Here is a 17,344-nt window from a genome sequence, read left to right as displayed (position 1 = left end):
TCAGGAACAAAACAAACAGTGGTCACTTAGATAGTTTTTTTAAAAGAAAATTAAAATGATAATACTAATCTAAATGATTCATAATTATCTACTCTTTTCTTTGTACAATACAACCTCTCTTTCCAAGGGGGATACATTCCAAGACCATGGTGGATACATGAAATGGCCAGCTGTGTGTGAGGAACAGACCAGTAAACATGGCTCAGCATTAAGATTACCATATTACACAAATCTAATGTACACTCTAATTTTGGTCAGGTTATTTATTCATTTATTGTGTCAGAAGATAATTTTATACAGTTATAATGTATTTAAAAACCCACAAAGTTTAAAATTTGGCATTATACTAAATGTCCTTTGAACAGAAGCTGGCCAGTTGGAGTGGATCTTGTGTTGCTATAAGAAAGTCCTCCATTGTGCATGTGGCAGGGCTCAGACTGCATTGTAATAGGTGGCCTGTGGTTTGCTCTTCTCCACACTCGCAGGTTGTAGACTCCATTTTGTGGCCCCATTTCTTAAGGTTAGCTCTGCATCTAGTGGTGCTAGAGCACAGTCTGTTCAACACCCTCCAAGTTGCCCAGTCTTCTGTGTGCCCAGGAGGGAGTCTCTCATTTGGTATCAGCCATGGCTTGAGGTTCTGGGTTTTAAGCTGCCACTTTTGGACTTTCGCTTGCTGAGGCTTTCCTGCGAGTATCTCTGTAGATCTTAGGAAGCTATTTCTTGATATAAGGCATTGCCATGCTGGCTGATATCTGAACAGAGGATGGGTCGGAGATATCAATGCCTTGATCCTTTCATTATTGCCTGCTACTTCCCAATGGATGTCAGGTGGTGCAATACTGGCTAAACAGGATAATTTCTCCAGTGGTGTGGGGCGTAGACATCCTATGATAATGTGGCATGTCTCATTAAGAGCCACATCCACTGTGTTAATGTGGTGAGAGGTATTCCACACTGGGCATGCATATTCAGCAGCAGAGTAGCAAAGTGAAAGGGCAGATGTCTTCACTGTGTCTGGTTGTGATAACCAGGTTGTGCCAGTCAGCTTTATTATTATTATTATTAAACTTTATTTGTACCCCGCTAGCATCTCCTGAAGGACTCGATGCGGCTTACAAAGGCCAAGGCCTCAACACACAATATAACAATACAAAACAAAAAGCAAATTAAAAACAATCAAAACAGTATAAACAACAAGCAATAACAATACGCTAAAACACAATAGAACTGGGCTGGGCCAGAGTAATGGGTACAAGATTAAAAGTGCTGATATGACACGTGATATATAAGGCTTATAGGGCAAGTGCAGAGTGCGATATGCGATCTTAATTCTAATAAAGTGCTTATGGGACTTGGTATTGGAGATATGATAATATTTCTAGCGCCCACTTTTTGCTTGGTAGCCAGGCAGTGCTTCTTTTAAGTTCTTGGTGAGGTAATATAGTCAAAAAGGTGAGTATTAGATTCGAGTAAATAGAGTAATACTATACGCACTGTAGCACTTTTCATAGAAATAGCCATGGTTACAGAATAAAACATGCAAATAGGGTATGCAAAAGAATCCAGCATGTGTTTTGAAACTACAGCCATTCCTTCACATTTCGAGTTTTGACTTTTGTGGATGTGATTATTCACAAATATGATTTAAAATGTTATCTCTAAAAAATCTCCAGTGTGACTGGAGATCAATTTCCTCCAGTCATGCAGGAGGAACTAACAAGACCGAGAGAGCACTTCTCTGGGAACCTCTAGATTCTCCAATGCAATTCTATGTTCAGCTTCAGATCAATTTCCTCCAGTCATGCAGGAGGAACTAACAAGACCGAGAGAGCACTTCTCTGGGAACCTCTAGATTCTCCAATGCAATTCTATGTTCAGCTTCCAGTAGAAAGTTGATCACAGACCTGTGTTTGAGGTCCCAGAAATTTCCAGAGAGATGTCTTCTCAGGTAAAAACATATTAGCAATTACTATATTTGTGTGTTTTCCACTTTCTCTCATTAGGTATCTTCCACAGTTGTCTCCTTCAAATTTCCAAATTCTATGCATGCAAAATATAATTTAAATGCTTTTCTCTCTATGAAGCACCTGTGAAAAGAAATTTCAGAGGTGGCAATGTAATTAGGTTGCTGTGAGTTTTCCCAGTTCTATGGCCATGTTCCAGAAACATTCTTTCCTGATGCTTCGCCCACATCTATGGCAGGCGTCCTTAGAGGTTGTGAGGTTTGTTGGAAACTAGGCAAGTGGGTTTATCTATCTGTGGAAGGTCTGCTATGGATTGGGCTTGACAAGTGTCCCCAATCCACATGAATGCTCCAAAGCAGTAGTTCCCAAACTTTGGTCCTCCAGCAATTTCAGCCAGTTAGGCCAAGAGTCAGGAATCATGGAAGCTGAAGTCTAAAATATCCAGAGAACCAAACTTTGGGAAGTCCTACTCTAAGGGTTATTGTGTGTTTTCCGGGCTGTATGGCCATGTTCCAGAAGCCTTCTCTCCTGACGTTTTGCCCACATCTATGGGAGGCATCCTCAGAAGTTGTGAGGTGGAACCCCCAGATGGCGTAGTGGACTAAGTGACTTGAAGGTTGGGTTGCTGACCTGAAAGCTGCCAGGTTCGAATCCCACCTGGGGAGAGTGTGGATGAGCTCCCTCTATCAGCTCCAGCTCCATGCGGGGACATGAGAGAAGCCTCCCACAAGGATGGTAAAAACATAAAAACATCCGGGCCTCCCCTGGGCAACGTCCTTGCAGATGGCCAATTCTCTCACTCCAGAAGCGACTCAAGTTGCTCCTGACACAAAAAAATAAAATAAAATAAATCCTCAGAGGTTGTGAGGTATATGGAGAAACTAAGCAAGGGAGATTTTTATATCTCTGGAAGGTCCAGAGTGGGGGAAAGAACCCTTGTCTGTGGGAGGCCAATGTGAATGTTGTAATTAATCACCTTCATTAGCATTAAATGGCCTTCCAAGCTTCATGTCCTTCAATCAGGGGCAGCTAACGACTAGTGTGATGAAGTGGCAGGCATGTTTACATGATATGCGTTTGATGAAATATGTTTCTAGCCCTATCGCAACAATCCGCTGAGATCAGCGCTTTTCTGTCCGAGGCCCCATCTATACTGCCATATAATATACAGTAGAGTCCATGTTTTCAATATATTGTGATATTTTGGTGCTAAATTTGTAAATACAGTAATTACTTCATAGCATTCTTGCCTATTGAACTACCTTTTCTGTCAAATTTGTTGTATAACATGATGTTTTGGTGCTTAATTTGTAAAATAACCTAATTTGATGTTTAATAGGCTTTCCTTAATGCCTCCTTATTATCCAACATATTCGCTTATCCAACGTTCTGCCGGCCCGTTTATGTTGGATAAGTGAGACCAGGGCCGTAGCCATAAAAAATTTTCAGGGTTTTTTTTTTTAAATTTCGGGGGGGGGGGGGGGGTTTAACCCCTAGCACACACCCCTCCCCGCTACAAACCTGTCAATATCTGCTTGAGATAGTGCCTGGAGGGGCTCTTAATGTTTTGTGTATCATAGACTTAGCATGGGGATTTGGTTAACCAGTTAAAATTCACGAGTAAACCAGGTTTTTTATATAACCTGAAAAATTTCGGGGGGGGGGGTTGAACCCCTAAAACCGCCCCCTCGCTACAGGCCTGAGTGAGACTCTACTGTAGTTCCAAATTGGATTATATAGCAGTGTAGCTGGGGGCCATGTCAGCCGGATCCGATCATTTCCTCCCGCTATTTCGGAAACGCGCCAGCAGCCCTTGCAAGCCGCCGTAGAAAAAAGGAATCCCGGCGGCCCAGGAGGGAATCCCCCTACGCCGCAGCCAATAGGCGGACGGTATGCAAAACAGGGCAACCCCGCGCCGGCGCCGCCCAATGGAAAGCCGGGAAAGTACGGAACCCTCTTGCGATTGGGCAACGCCGGTGGAGAGGCCGGGCTATGCAAATGTGGTTTGAAAATCGGGCGGGAAATCCGAGTTTCGCGGCAGGCAGGCTCCTCGGCCCTTTTCCCTTCATTCATTGTCAGGCGTCTTCCTGGAGCCATTTTCCCAGCCGGGCCCAGAGCGCGGGAGGCAGGCCCGCGCTTGCATCCGCCGCATCTGCCCGCCATGAGGGCCCCTTGGCCGAAGCGGCGCCGCCTCCCGACGCGGGACACCCCCCGCATCCCGCCGCCGGGACCATTTTGAGCCGGCGAGGGCGCTGCACCCGAGAGGCCCCGAGGCCTGGGAAAGAGGGGCGGGGGAGGGGAAGGCAAGGCAGGAGGCCGGGGTGGGAGGAGACTCGGCTTCGGGTGCAGCCGGGGCCCGAAAGGAGGCGATGCGGCGGCGGGGGCGCCTCCTCCTCGCAGCCTCGCCGCCCATGGAGCCCGCAGCAGCAGCCGCCGCCGCCGCCACTCTCGCCTTCCCAGGCGCCTTCATCCGGATCCACAGCAGCCCCGGGTCGCCTTGGCTGGCCGCTTCCCCCTCTTCCTCCTCCTCGTGCTGCACCCCGCACGGGCCTGGCTTCCCCTCCGCATCCGAAAGCGGAGGCCGCTCCTCGGTAATAGCGGGAAAGAGGCGGTGGGGGTGGGGGGAATATTCCCCTGCGTGGACTGGATGACCTTTGGGGGTCTCGCCTCGGCTCTGTGGTTGTGTATCATCTCCATCTGTGAACACTTTGCCCCCAAAAGAAGGGGCTCCTCGCATATTTCGCCCACCCACCCAAAAGAGGGCGTGACGTGGGTTTTTTTTTTTTTATATTAGGCCGCCCTCCGTGTCAAGTTTGGCGCCGGGTTTCCAAAGGGGGAGGGGGAGAACAAAGAGACCCTCCTTGGAAACTTCCCTGGCCTCCCTCCTTCCGGTGCTTTCTTAAAGGGGACTTGGGGGGGGGGAGGGGGCTGAGTGGGGGATATAGGGTTTTATAAAGTCCCAAACACGGGCCCTTCCAGACAGGCCCTCTATCCCAGGATCTGATCCCAGGTTTAAACGGAGATTATGTGAGTCCCCACTGCCAGATAATCTGGGATATACAGAAAACCAGAGATAAGGAGCCTGGCCCCTTCCACACAGCTGAATAAGATCCCACAGAGCTGGAATATATGGCAGTGTGGACTCAGATAACCCAGTTCAAAGCAGATATTGTTTGATTGATATTCTGGCATGTCTGGAAAGGCCCTTAGTTTATGATTGGGTTGATATAGGGAGAAGGAAGAGGTTGGGGTCTAAATAACCCCCACCCAATTCTTTTAATGGGCTGGTATACACTGATATTGCTGTTTAGCTCCCCTTTGTGTATGTGTGGCCTCTAAAACTTGGCCTCCTTTTCTGGTGCCATGTTTACAGTGGGGTTTTGGGGGGGGGGGGGGTCAAACTTAGGGGTGCCTTATTAGAAGGACAAAGAGATCAGTGGAGAGTGATAGCCTACATATATATAGATGTGGGAGTATGTATACACGTGTATTGGGTGGGGGTATGTATACACGTGTATTGGGTGGGGGTATGTATACACGTGTATTGGGTGGGGGTATGGATACACATGTATTGGGTGAGGGTATGGATACCTGTGTATTGAGTGGGGGTATGGATACACGTGTATTGAGTGGGGGTATGAACACGTGTGTTGGGGTGAGGGAATGTATGCACGTGTATTGGGTGGAGGAATGTAAGTATACACGTGTATTGAGTTGGGTTATGGATATCTGTGTATTGAGTGGGGGTATGTATACACGTGTTTTGGGTGGGGTTATGGATACTTGTGTATTGAGTGGGGGTATGTATACACGTGTATTGGGTGGGGTTATGGATACCTGTGTATTGAGTGGTGGTATGTATACACGTGTATTGAGTTGGGTTATGGATACCTGTGTATTGAGTGGGGGTATGTATATACGTGTATTGGGGTGAGGGAATGTATACACGTGTATTAAGTTGGGTTATGGATACCTGTGTATTGAGGGGGGTATGCACACGTGTATTGGGGTGAGGGAATGTATACACGTGTATTAAGTTGGGTTATGGATACCTGTGTATTGAGTGGGGGTATGCACACGTGTATTGGGGTGAGGGAATGTATACACGTGTATAGAGTTGGGTTATATATACCTGTGTATTGAGTGGAGGTATGTATTGGAGTAGGGGTATGTCTACACGTGTATTGGGTGGGGGTTCACATAGATATGTGTGTGGGTTCATGGGTCAGGCGCTTCCCTGGCCCTCCAGGCCTCGAGGGAAGGCGGGCAGGGGTTTGGGGAGGCCCTTGTCCTCCTCCTCTTCCTCGCTCTCTGAGCCTTCAGCCTCGGCGGCGGCGGTGACGTTTGGCACACGTGCGCCCAGGCCGCGCCTCTGACTGGGAGCCCGGCGAAGGAGGGAAGGGGAAGGGAAGGAAGGAGAGGAAAGGGAAGGAAGGGGGGCGGGCGCCTATCCGAGCCGGGCAGGGGGAGGCACTGGCTCCTCTTCCTCCTCCACCACCTCCTCCTGCCTCCCTTTGGCCTGGCCCCACAGAGAAGGGTCAGCAGCCTTTCCCACAGACCCAGCAGGAGCACCTTCCCCAACTCTGGGGGCAGGAGGAGGCTTGGAAATGCCCCTCCAGCAGGTAAACAGAGGGGATGGCTCTGTGAGGGGGGTCTTTATGTGTGTGTATATATATATATAGATATGTACATTGCCTAATAATAATATGTATATTATCCCCACACACTTTGGCCCATCCCCTTCTCAATCCCATTCCAAGTCTCCCCTCAAGGGATATTCCCCAACTCCCTCTAGCCCCCCCTCTTTTTTAACCCTTTAATATTTTCTTTGACTGTGGGGCCTTTCTTGCCACACAACTTGAGGCAAACTGCTTCAGGCCACTCTTTACTTTTGGGAACTCCCCTCAGGGCTTTGCCTTATGGTGTTGTTTTATTTATTTATCGTGTCAGAAGCAAACCGAGGGTACAGTTGTAATGTATTTAAAAACACACACAAAAGTTAAAAACTTGGCATGATACTAAATGTCCTTTGACCAGAATCTGGCCACTTGGAGTGCCTCTGGTGTTGCTATCAGAAGGCCCTCCATTGTGCATGTGGCAGGGCTCAGACTGCATTGTGATAGTCAGGTTGGGTCTCCCCCTTCCCTGCACGTTTCCAGCCCTAGTTGTGATGTCTTTGCCGTAAGGGTGGCTTCTGTGAGTGTGTTTTTTCATTGGGAAACCCTGCTGGGACCAGGCCCAAGAACTGTGGGAATGTGGTGCATGGAGTCTCCTGGATAATTAAGTTACTGCACCCTCCCTGCCTGTCTTGAGAAGTTCTTCCTGGAGGCTTTTTCCCCCTCTACCTGCTTGTTATAACAAATGTGGTTGCTAGAAAAGTTGTTAGGTATGTCAGAAGCGAAATTGAGTTTGGAGAACAGGGGGCTTTGAGGAGAGCTGGGAACAAAGCTGTTTTTTCCCCTTCCTTTTTTGCTGCAGAATAGGACCCAGGGGGAAAAAAAGGGAAGCTAGGTGTGGTCCTGAATTCCTAGCAGCCCTTAATCAGAAGGCTTTTCTGATATCGTCCTTCTGAATTTTGGAGCCCTTTCATGGGTACAGGGGGAAAGTAAGGCTGATATGTTCCATTCTAGCCTATATATCATATGGTACCTATATATGTATTTCTCTATATACAGGCAGCCCCTGAGTTACAAACATCTGACATATAAATGACTCATGGTTAAGAACGGGAATGAGACTACAGGAAGTGATAGAAATCTACTTCTTGGAAGGGAAATTCACTCCTGGAAGAATTATCATGGAGAAAGGTGTCTCCATTGAAGCTTTTTCACTAATACTTATTCCCAAAGCAAGAAAGTGATGTGAAATCTCAATAGGGGCACAGACAGCAAAACAAATTCCACAAATTCTTTATGCTATGCAAAACTTACACACACACACACACAAATGTATATATATATACCCATATACAGGTTGGGTTGCTGACCTGAAGGCTGCCAGGTTCGAATCCCACCTGGGGAGAGTATGGATGAGCTCCCTCTATCAGCTCCAGCTCCATGCGGGGACATGAGAGAAGCCTCCTACAAGAATGGTAAAACATCAAAACATCTGGGCATCCCCAGGGCAACATCCTTGCAGATGGCCAATTTTCTCACTCCAGAAGCAACTCAGGTTGCTCCTGATACAAAAAAAAAAGCACACCCATATACACATACATACACATACACACACACATATCTATATGTCTATGCATATGTCTATACACGCGCACATATACACACACATATCTAGATATCTCAATATATGTAAAGCTTGGGTGTCCATGTTATTACAAAAAAAAAAATCAGTTTTTCAATTATACAAAATGAATAAGGTTGTGGAATAACTACAACTGACATCATACCAGGTTAACCCCAAGAAATTCCATCAGTACAAGTTTGTTAAGTTGGGCAATTTTGCTCTATGTAGATGCATCATCGGTGGGGTTCAGTCTGCTCTCCTGCAGTAGGGTAAAATACAAGTCCCACTATGGTGAGTCAGTCCCCTCAAACCCCTCCAGGCAGTTGTGTTATCCCATCATCCGTGGCAAGTTTTTGTCCAGATCCATTGTTGATTAGGTTCACAGTGCTCTCTGGATGTAGGTGAACTACAGTTCCTATAAATTATGGCGAATTCTCCCCAAACCTCTTATTCAGGTGCTGATCGATTCCTCTGTTTGCTGTGTGCCATAGGAAAGGGTAGGAAAGGATTAAAGGAGAGGCAGTGGGCGGGATCATGCAATTTCCACACCAATGGAAAGAAAAAGGAATCCTGGGATGTCCATTCTGGAGGAAAAACAGAAAATCTAGGAGGAAATTGTCCCTGAATGAAAGCCTTCGGTAGGTGGTGGGCAGTATGGTGTTTGTGGAGGACATTGGCAGGGTTTGGGCTAAATTTTCATGACACTCCCTATAACCTGCAATGTCATTGGAGAGAGTGCTTTTGGTTGCTCCTCAGCACTGGGTTGTAGCTGTTTGTGGAGGTTGTCTGTGTAAGTGAACACCTCCGCCACATACACACATACACATTTTCACTTTTATTGTGTGTGTGTGTGTGTGTATAGCTGGAGTTACACTTAAAATGTACCTGTTCCAACATACAAAGTCAGCTTAAGAACAAACCTGCAGAACCTATCTCGTCCATAACTTTGGGACTACCTATGTATATAGCATCAGTCAACTGATGGATAACTCTCTATATGTATCTATCTCCTATATTCTATCAGGTTGGAAGGAGAGTGGAAACAAGTTTGTGGGAATGGCCCTAGGTGACCCCATTGACCTCTTTCACCTCAACATATCTTTAAATGGTCATGCTGTTTATCTCACGTATTTTAATATGTGAGCCAGATTTTTTCCCCTCAAGGCTGAAATGCTGTTGTTTTGTGACCACAAATCTAAGTGGTTTCTGTATAATTTCAGCCTTATCTGCTTTAGGTATTCTACTTAATTCTAATTGAAAAAAGGCCCGTAGCCAGTCTGACAGGGTTGGAAGGTAGGGGAAGAGGGAAGCTAAACCAAATATTGTATGTTTTGATGTTGTGGTTAGTAAATACCCAGAAGTGAATGGCCGCATCCCCCTCAGACCATGGCTCTTTACTTATAAACCAAGTGAAGAAATTAGCTTTCATATTCAAGTATTAACGTGAATATCTTTATTATGTGTATAATAATGTGACAATTCAATCTTGTAATTTAGCCTTTAAGAATGTCAGTTTGCATAGGGGACAATAAAAATGGCACAGTGGACATCATCTTTAAAGAGGAGGGTGTGTTTATGTTCCTTCAATTTTCCTGTCGACCTGTGTCGACCCCATGAATTTCATAGGGTTTTCTCAGGCAGGTAATACCCAGAGCTGGTTTTGCCAGTTCCTTCCTTTGAAATATAGCCTACAGCACCCAATATTCATTTATGGTCCCATCCAAGTACTAACTAGGCTTGGTCCTGCTCAGCTTTCAAGATCAGACAGGTTCTGATGGCCATATAAAATTCCATCATACAAAAGTATGCTCTCTAAGGGTAAAATACAGTTTTAAAGATAAATGCTTATTTTTCAGTGACAGCCAGACTTATGGTATAATTCTGAAATATTATTAAAAGGTGTTGAATTCGGACACTCGATAGTCTCCTTGTCTTTCTGAGTATTACAGATCCAGTATGAACACTTCATGTCTGCCAAATAGTGGGTGGTTTGTTGCTAAGAATACCTGTTTGTAACATAGAATGTGCATGCATGTATTTTGAGGAGCATACATACATCTAAAGGGCAGCATCTAGAATTGTAGCTATTAAGAGTTACCTGCTAATTGTGAAACTCCCAGCTCTAACTCTGTGACTGTTTACAGGTATATTGTGTGTTTCGGATCACCATTTTTGTCAAACACAGATTAACTAGGTCTTGGGATCAAATGTTGTTCTCATTCAATACGAGAAGCTAGGTTCAGTGGTATTTTGGAGCAGCAGTTCTCAAATTTGTGAGGGCCACATTCTGTTTTATGTTTCAAGAAGATGATATTGGAGAGAAGAAGGTGAGCATGTTTAAAGATTTGAAAGGCTGCCCTATGGTGCAAGCTTGTTTTCTGGTGTTTTAGAGCCTAGGACACTGAGCAGTGGATTCAAACTGCAGGAAAAGATATTCCACTTAAACATTAGGAAGAGGTTACTAATGGTAAGAACTATTCAGCAATCAGATATGTTGCCTGAGAGTATGATGGAGTATTCTCTGGAGGCTGGATGGTCACCTGTTGGGAGTATGTTGCAATACTTGGTGTGGATATGCAAAACTGCAAGTCCTATTGAATGAACCAATGCCCAAGGAAGCATACCATAGACTTATGCTGGAGGACCTAGGAAATGCCTAGGATTTCAATGGAAAGTGTGGACCTGCTACTGGCCAATGAGATAGTCAAGTTAATTAGGGAACACCTCTCTAGGCATCGCTAGGTCCTTCAGTGTAACTCTGTTCAACTTCCATCAAAAATATACAGCTAAAATCACCTGGAAGATCTAGAAAATGTCTAGAGATAAATATTTCGTCAAACATAGGTACTGGTCCCATGAAAGGCGGTTTGTACTATATTTAACCAATACACACTATCCCTGTGATTGCACCAGAAAAGATATTTGACTGTGTCTTTTTATACTTACCAGAAGCAATTCCAGGTTGATTGGAAATGCTCTACAGTTTTAGTGAAGATGGAAAAGAAATATACAATCTAATATGCCCTAACCAGCTTGAAGGCATCCCCATGCAGAAGTAGGCTTTTGTAGCCTTATTGCTGGCTGGGTAAGAGTCTATGACAGAGGTTCTCAGCCAGGAGTCCCTAGATGTTTTTGGCCTTAAACTCACAGAAATCCTAACAGATTGTAAACTGGCTGGGATTTCTGGGATTTGTAGACCAAAAACATTTGGGGACCCTGGGTTGAGAACCACTGACCTATGGGGTACAAGTAAGTTATGCTTTGCTTTCAGTGCAATGTATAATCAAATGCACAAATATGTCTTGAAAATATAATTCAAGGGCCAAGGCTGACACTCTCCTTTGACAATTTCAGATTTTAAACTCTTTCTAGACAGGGACAAAGCTTAGATATCCTCAACTCAAGATGAAGACCTACAGTTGTGTTAACACTATACAGTCACCTGTAACTTCGCAATGGCTATATAATGAAAAAATGGAATATTTTGTGAGATCTATCTTTAAATACTGTTTAGAATGTTGAAGAAAATCTATTGCAGGCAGTGCCACCAGTTGTCACCATTATGCTTGCACACTTCTATTAGTATTAGTCATTTGTGGCATGCTCTCTTCCTGCCTACTTCTAGGCTGTTAGCATGCCACAAGTTCACAAATGCATCCTTGCTTGGTTTCCCAGAGAAGATACGTTCAGGTTCTCAGACTTGTCTTAAACAGGTGCATCACTTAGGAGAACAAAAAAAGGACTTTATTATGGTGCCTTGCAGGTCTTTTTTTAGCAAAGAGCAGTGTCTTTGCTTAGCACTAAAAGAGAGCTAGTGTGGTGTAACATTGGACTATAACCCTGGAGGTTAATAGTTCAAATCCCTACTCAATTGTGGGAACTCACAGAGTAACCTTGGATAAGTTACTCTCTCTCAGGATCAGAAGATAACAAAGGTAAATTTTGAACAGATTTCCCCAATAAAACCCTGGTTCAAAACAATAATATGTATAAAAGTGGGTTGTTAGATCTAAGAACTTACCAAAGGTACAAATAACTGAGATATTTGAATGTTAATGATAAAGTGTCTCTGTAGTAATTCAGCTTAACTATTGCATACTAATTATAGTTTCTAGTAACGAATTAATCTCTGCTCTGTTTATTTCGTGTCAAAAGCATTGCATAATAAATAAGTTTAAAAATGATAAAATAAAGGGATCACAAGCAGCTAAATAGTTTTAGACCAAAAGTGGGCAACAATGACAGCACTCTCTGTAGCTTTAAACAACTCCTCTTCTGTACATGAGGCAGGACATTGTGGGCAAGCATAGATATGCGGAGTTGTTTGTTCTGCTCCACATTCACACAAGGTGGAGGATTCCTCCAGGTAGTGCCATCCTGCCAGGTTGTCTTTTGATCTACCCACTCCACTCAGATCTGTGATATGGGATTATTGCCCCTAAAAGTAGTTTGCCTCTTTGTTAGTGTAAGGAATGGAATTCTTGAGAGTGGAGCAGTAACCTAATTGGTTTGCTTGGAAGGTCAGTACTGTACAGTTGCAGAAACTACAGCTAAAATGAAGTGTCTGTTGGCATTGGTTTTAGTATCAACAGGTAGAATGAGATATAGTCCTTTTTGAAAAAGAAATAGTCATCTACCTGTAGGAAAGAATGCCAGTTTTGCGATAAAATCTCTACGTATTATCTAAAATGGCTTTCAAAGCAAATTAAAATAAGTAATGAAAGCCTATGCCAAGCACTGGTAGCACTCTAGCAAAAGTTAGCTATGGTAAATCCCTGTTTAAATTGACTTATCATTTTATGTGGGACTAATTTTTCAGAGTAAAAACTTTGCCAATGCAGCTTACAGATCTTCCCTGTAAAAGCAACAAGGAAGAAGAAGGTAAGGCTGATTCTAATACAACTTAAGGCAGGGGTCCCCAAACTTTTTAAGCAGAGGGCCACTCCACAATCCTTCAGACTGTTGAGGGGCCAAATTATCATTTGAAAAAAATACAAACAAATTCCTATGCATAATGCACATGTCTTATTTGTAGTGCAACAACAACAACGAAAGAACAATACAATATTTAAAAATGAAAACAATTTTAACCAACATAAACCTATTAGGATTTCAATGGAAAGTGTGGACCTGCTACTGGCCAATGAGATAGTCAAGTTAATTAGGGTTGTTGTTGTTGTTGTGTGCCTTCAAGTCATGTCAGACTTTGGCCGAGCCTAAATCTAAAATTAATTATTTATTTACTGCATTTATTTACTACATTTATATCCCACCCTTCTCACCCCGAAGGGGACTCAGAGCAGCTGTATGTACATACAATATATTATATTATTAGCATAACACAATATTAGCATTATATATTACTATACTGAACTATACCACTATACTATTATATAATATGTAATATATAACATATAATTAATATTATTATATGGCATTACTATTAGTATTATATTGTATAACATAAGATTATTATCAATATTATATGTTTATACAATATATTATATTATTAAAACTGATATAAAATATTATATTATAAAACTGAGGGTGGGGGCCAGGTAAATGACCGTGGAGGGCCGCATCCGGCCCCTGGGCCTTAGTTTGGGGACCCCTGACTTAAGGGAACTTGTGGCATAAACATTTTTATTGATTTGTAATGAAATTGCTTGAAACTGTTAATGTGAAAAGGGATGTCAGAATAATCTATTGTGCTAAGTGGAACATGGCTTTGCTTCCAGCTTGATGTTCTTATATGATTTCCATGAGACATTCAAGTAAACCTCACAGTGTAGAGGGAACTGTCTTAATGTTTACATATTATTAAATGTGTCCAGCAACCCTTTTGATGACATTAATGTTAGGAACTTGGGTTCAATGGACATCTGAAATAAGAAGCAGGCTCTGTTTTCAAATTAAAACACCATTCCCAGAAGTTATGTACTTTTTACTTAATGAATATATTTGGAATTATAGGAAATTGAAATAGTATTTGCAGTTTGTACTGTATATACCCATGTGGAAGTGTTTACATGAGTATACATGGATCAGTGCTGGAATAAGGACACAGCATGAAGTCAGTGACAAGAGGCAAGAGATGAGATGATCCCATCTCAGAGAAAGAATGGCAGCCTTCTTTCCTTCATCTCCTTTTTTTTGTTCTAAACAGTAACATGAGGGAGCCTGAATAATATGGTAAGGCTGCTATTTTGGGTGTTTAAGATGGAGTGGAATGGCAGCAGCCATTTTAAATAATTGCAGAAAACTTTAAAACATAGTTGCATTAGAAGGTCCCATTTTTTTCATAACCTGAGTGTTCTTTTAACTAATGTGAGATATGTTGTGCCTTCTAGCTTCAGAACATACAACAAGGACTAAGTGTCCTTTAGTTTGACTGCTAAAATAAATGGCTACTTCCAAATCAAAAGAATTATCCAGTATGTGTATCTTCAAGTGCTTGTTGACTATTGGTAACCCCATGAATTTCATGAGGGTTTCTTAAGCCAGGAATATTCAGAGATGGTTCACCATTGCTTCTGTCTGAAATGAAGGGACCTGGTAGTTCTTGCTTCCAAGATCAGATGGCATCTGGAAGCTTCAGAATGTTGGCTTGGTACAGTGTTAAGATCTCCTTAATTTTAGTCTTTTATTATTTATCCTTCCCTTCCTCTGAGTCAGAGGTGAGAAAGAAATAGCCCAGTGGTTCAGGTCCCCAGATGTTTTGGCATACAACTCCCATAAATCACAGCCAGTTTACCAACTGTTAGGATTATTGGGAGTTGAAGGCCAAAACACCTGGAGACCCACAGGTTGAGAACCACTGATCTAGCTCTTGTTGGTTGTCTCCTTTGGTTCTCGTCATTGGCTGTGCTGGCTAGGGCTGACCAGTTTCTTCCAGCAATAGCTGAATGGCTATAGTTGTCAATCCTTGCTCTAAATAGGACCAGGTGGCATACATGACTTCTTTCTAAGTGTGTCACAATTAAAAAAGAATAAAGATGAAAGGAACCATGCCCTTTAAAAGTAACAGGCAATTGGAAGTAGAAAGTACCTACTAAGTGGAAGGGTATTGCATTGATAGTGACATTGATCGATGTTGCTATGTTGGATTATGGAGTCTGGTTCTATGAAAGAGAGTAGATTTCTGAATATTCTCAAACGTGAAAGTCTCCATAAATCTCTCCTTTGCTTATATTTATTCTTCTGTTTGTGTCATGTTTGGGAATAATTTCATAGACGAAAACCATTGAGTGACCTTATATAAGTCACACTTTGTCAGACAAGGGCAATGGCAAATATTTCTGAACAAATCTTGTTAAAAAATCCATGATAGGATCGCTGTAGATCAGAAATTACCTGAAGGAACACATCACTGAATCTTGCCAAAGAAATATATAAAGAAAACATTTGACTTTAAAATATCTGTTGTTTCTCTTGATACAGCATTCACTGCTCACTGTATTGGCATGCGATGTGTGGTCATTATATATAGGCAAGAGAAATAGATTCTTTGGGAAGCACTTACACCTTATTTCTTTCCAAAGTTTACATTGGTAATTAGATAATAACTGTTAGAGATCGCTTGATTTTATTTCATTTATTTATCGTATCAGAAGCGAACCAAGGGTACAGTTGTAATGTATTTAAAAACACAAAGTTTAAAACTTGGCATTATACTAAATGTCCTTTGACCAGTAGCTGGCCACTTGGAGTGCCTCTGGTGTTGCTGTTAGAAGGTCCTCCATTGTGCATGTGGCAGGGCTCAGACTGCATTGTAATAGGTGGTCTGTGGTTTGCTCTTCTCCACACTTGCATGTCGTGGACTCCACTTTCTAGCCCCATTTCTTAAGGTTGGCTCTGCATCTCGTGGTGCCAGAGTGCAGTCTGTTCAGCGCCTTCCAAGTCACCCAGTCTTCTGTGTGCCCAGGAGGGAGAGTCTCATTTGGTGTCAGCCATGGATTGAGGTTCCAGGTTTTAACCTGCCACTTTTGGACTCTCGCTTGCTGAGGCTTTCCTGCGAGTATCTCTGTAGATATTAGAAAACTATTTCTGAATTTAAGGCGTTGGCTTGCTGACTGATACCCAAACAGGGGATGTGCCGGAGATGTAACTGCCTTGGGCCTGTCATTGCTAGCTGCTACTTCCCGGCGGATGTCAGGTGGTGCAATACTGGCTAAACAGTATAATTTCTCCAGTGGTGTAGGATGTAGACATCCTCTGATAATGCTGCATGTCTTGTTAAGAGCCATGTCCACTGTTTTAACATGGTGAGATGTGTTCCACACTGGGCATGCATACACAACAGCAAAGTAGCAAAGTGCATGGGCGGATGTCTTCACTGTATCTGGTTGTGATCCCCAATCACAATGAAGTTACAATTTCATTGTAAGCAAGTGTCTCATGAATAATAGGGTCACCAAAATTGTTCTGAGGAATAGTGAAACCTGCACTGTAGAAACAGGATTTCAATTTGAGTCATACTAGTACCACTATAAATTCTAGTTTCCATATATTTAGAAGTAACTAGATGTAAGTCTAAATGCACCTGCACTTGAAATAGTTTTGTCATATCCTGGGAGCCATTTTAAATGGCTTGGACTTTTGCTCCAAGTTGTTGTTACTCTTTGAAAAGTGCTATTGCCCAGCTGTCTTCCAGAACCTTTTGGTTTTTAGCTTTTACTGATTAAAGTTACTGGGGGAAGTTCTTGGATTTCAGATTCCTTGAAAAATATTTTATAGGTAATTATTAAGCTTGGATTCAAAGGGCTCATAGGTGTGTCAAAGTGCTTATGTGTGCACGTTAAGGTTTCATTATTTTTCCCGCTATGTATTTTGCTGTTGGCATGTTCCACTGTGAAATGGACTGAGTGAAACTGAACAAATTAAAGTTTAGTTCAAACAAGGTAGAAGTGCTCGTGGTCAGTTGAAAGGTAGACCAAGGAATGAGCATTCAGTCTGTGCTGTATGGAATTATACTCTGTCTGAAAACTCTAGTGTGCATTTTAGGTATACTGAATTCATTCCTGGGTGTAGATGCCCAGGTTTCTGCACTGATCAGGATTTTTTTTTCATGTCAGGAGCGACATGAAAAACGGCGAGTCACTTCTGGTGTGAGATAATTGCCGGCACAGGGGTTTAATTCG

At 42.9% G+C, this 17,344-nt stretch overlaps 1 protein-coding gene across 2 annotated transcripts in view; it reads left to right on the top strand.

Annotated features, from left to right (window-relative positions):
• Positions 1–3,996: 3,996 nt before the first annotated feature.
• e2f3 (E2F transcription factor 3) overlaps positions 3,997–17,344 on the top strand; it is a 35,631-nt gene continuing 22,283 nt past the window's right edge. Inside the window, exon 1 of one of the 2 annotated variants that reach the window (XM_062980663.1) lies at positions 3,997–4,555. In XM_062980663.1, the coding sequence (XP_062836733.1) occupies positions 4,334–4,555 (222 nt within the window). In that variant the 5' untranslated portion in view covers positions 3,997–4,333. Of the gene's footprint in view, positions 4,556–6,370; positions 6,587–17,344 lie in introns of those variants that run through there. The other variant, XM_062980664.1, reaches the window with a different exon arrangement.

This window comes from Anolis carolinensis, chromosome 4 (assembly GCF_035594765.1).
Source record: "Anolis carolinensis isolate JA03-04 chromosome 4, rAnoCar3.1.pri, whole genome shotgun sequence".
Classification (NCBI taxonomy): Eukaryota; Metazoa; Chordata; class Lepidosauria; order Squamata; family Dactyloidae; genus Anolis; species Anolis carolinensis.
This window is presented reverse-complemented; position numbering and strand designations above follow the sequence as displayed.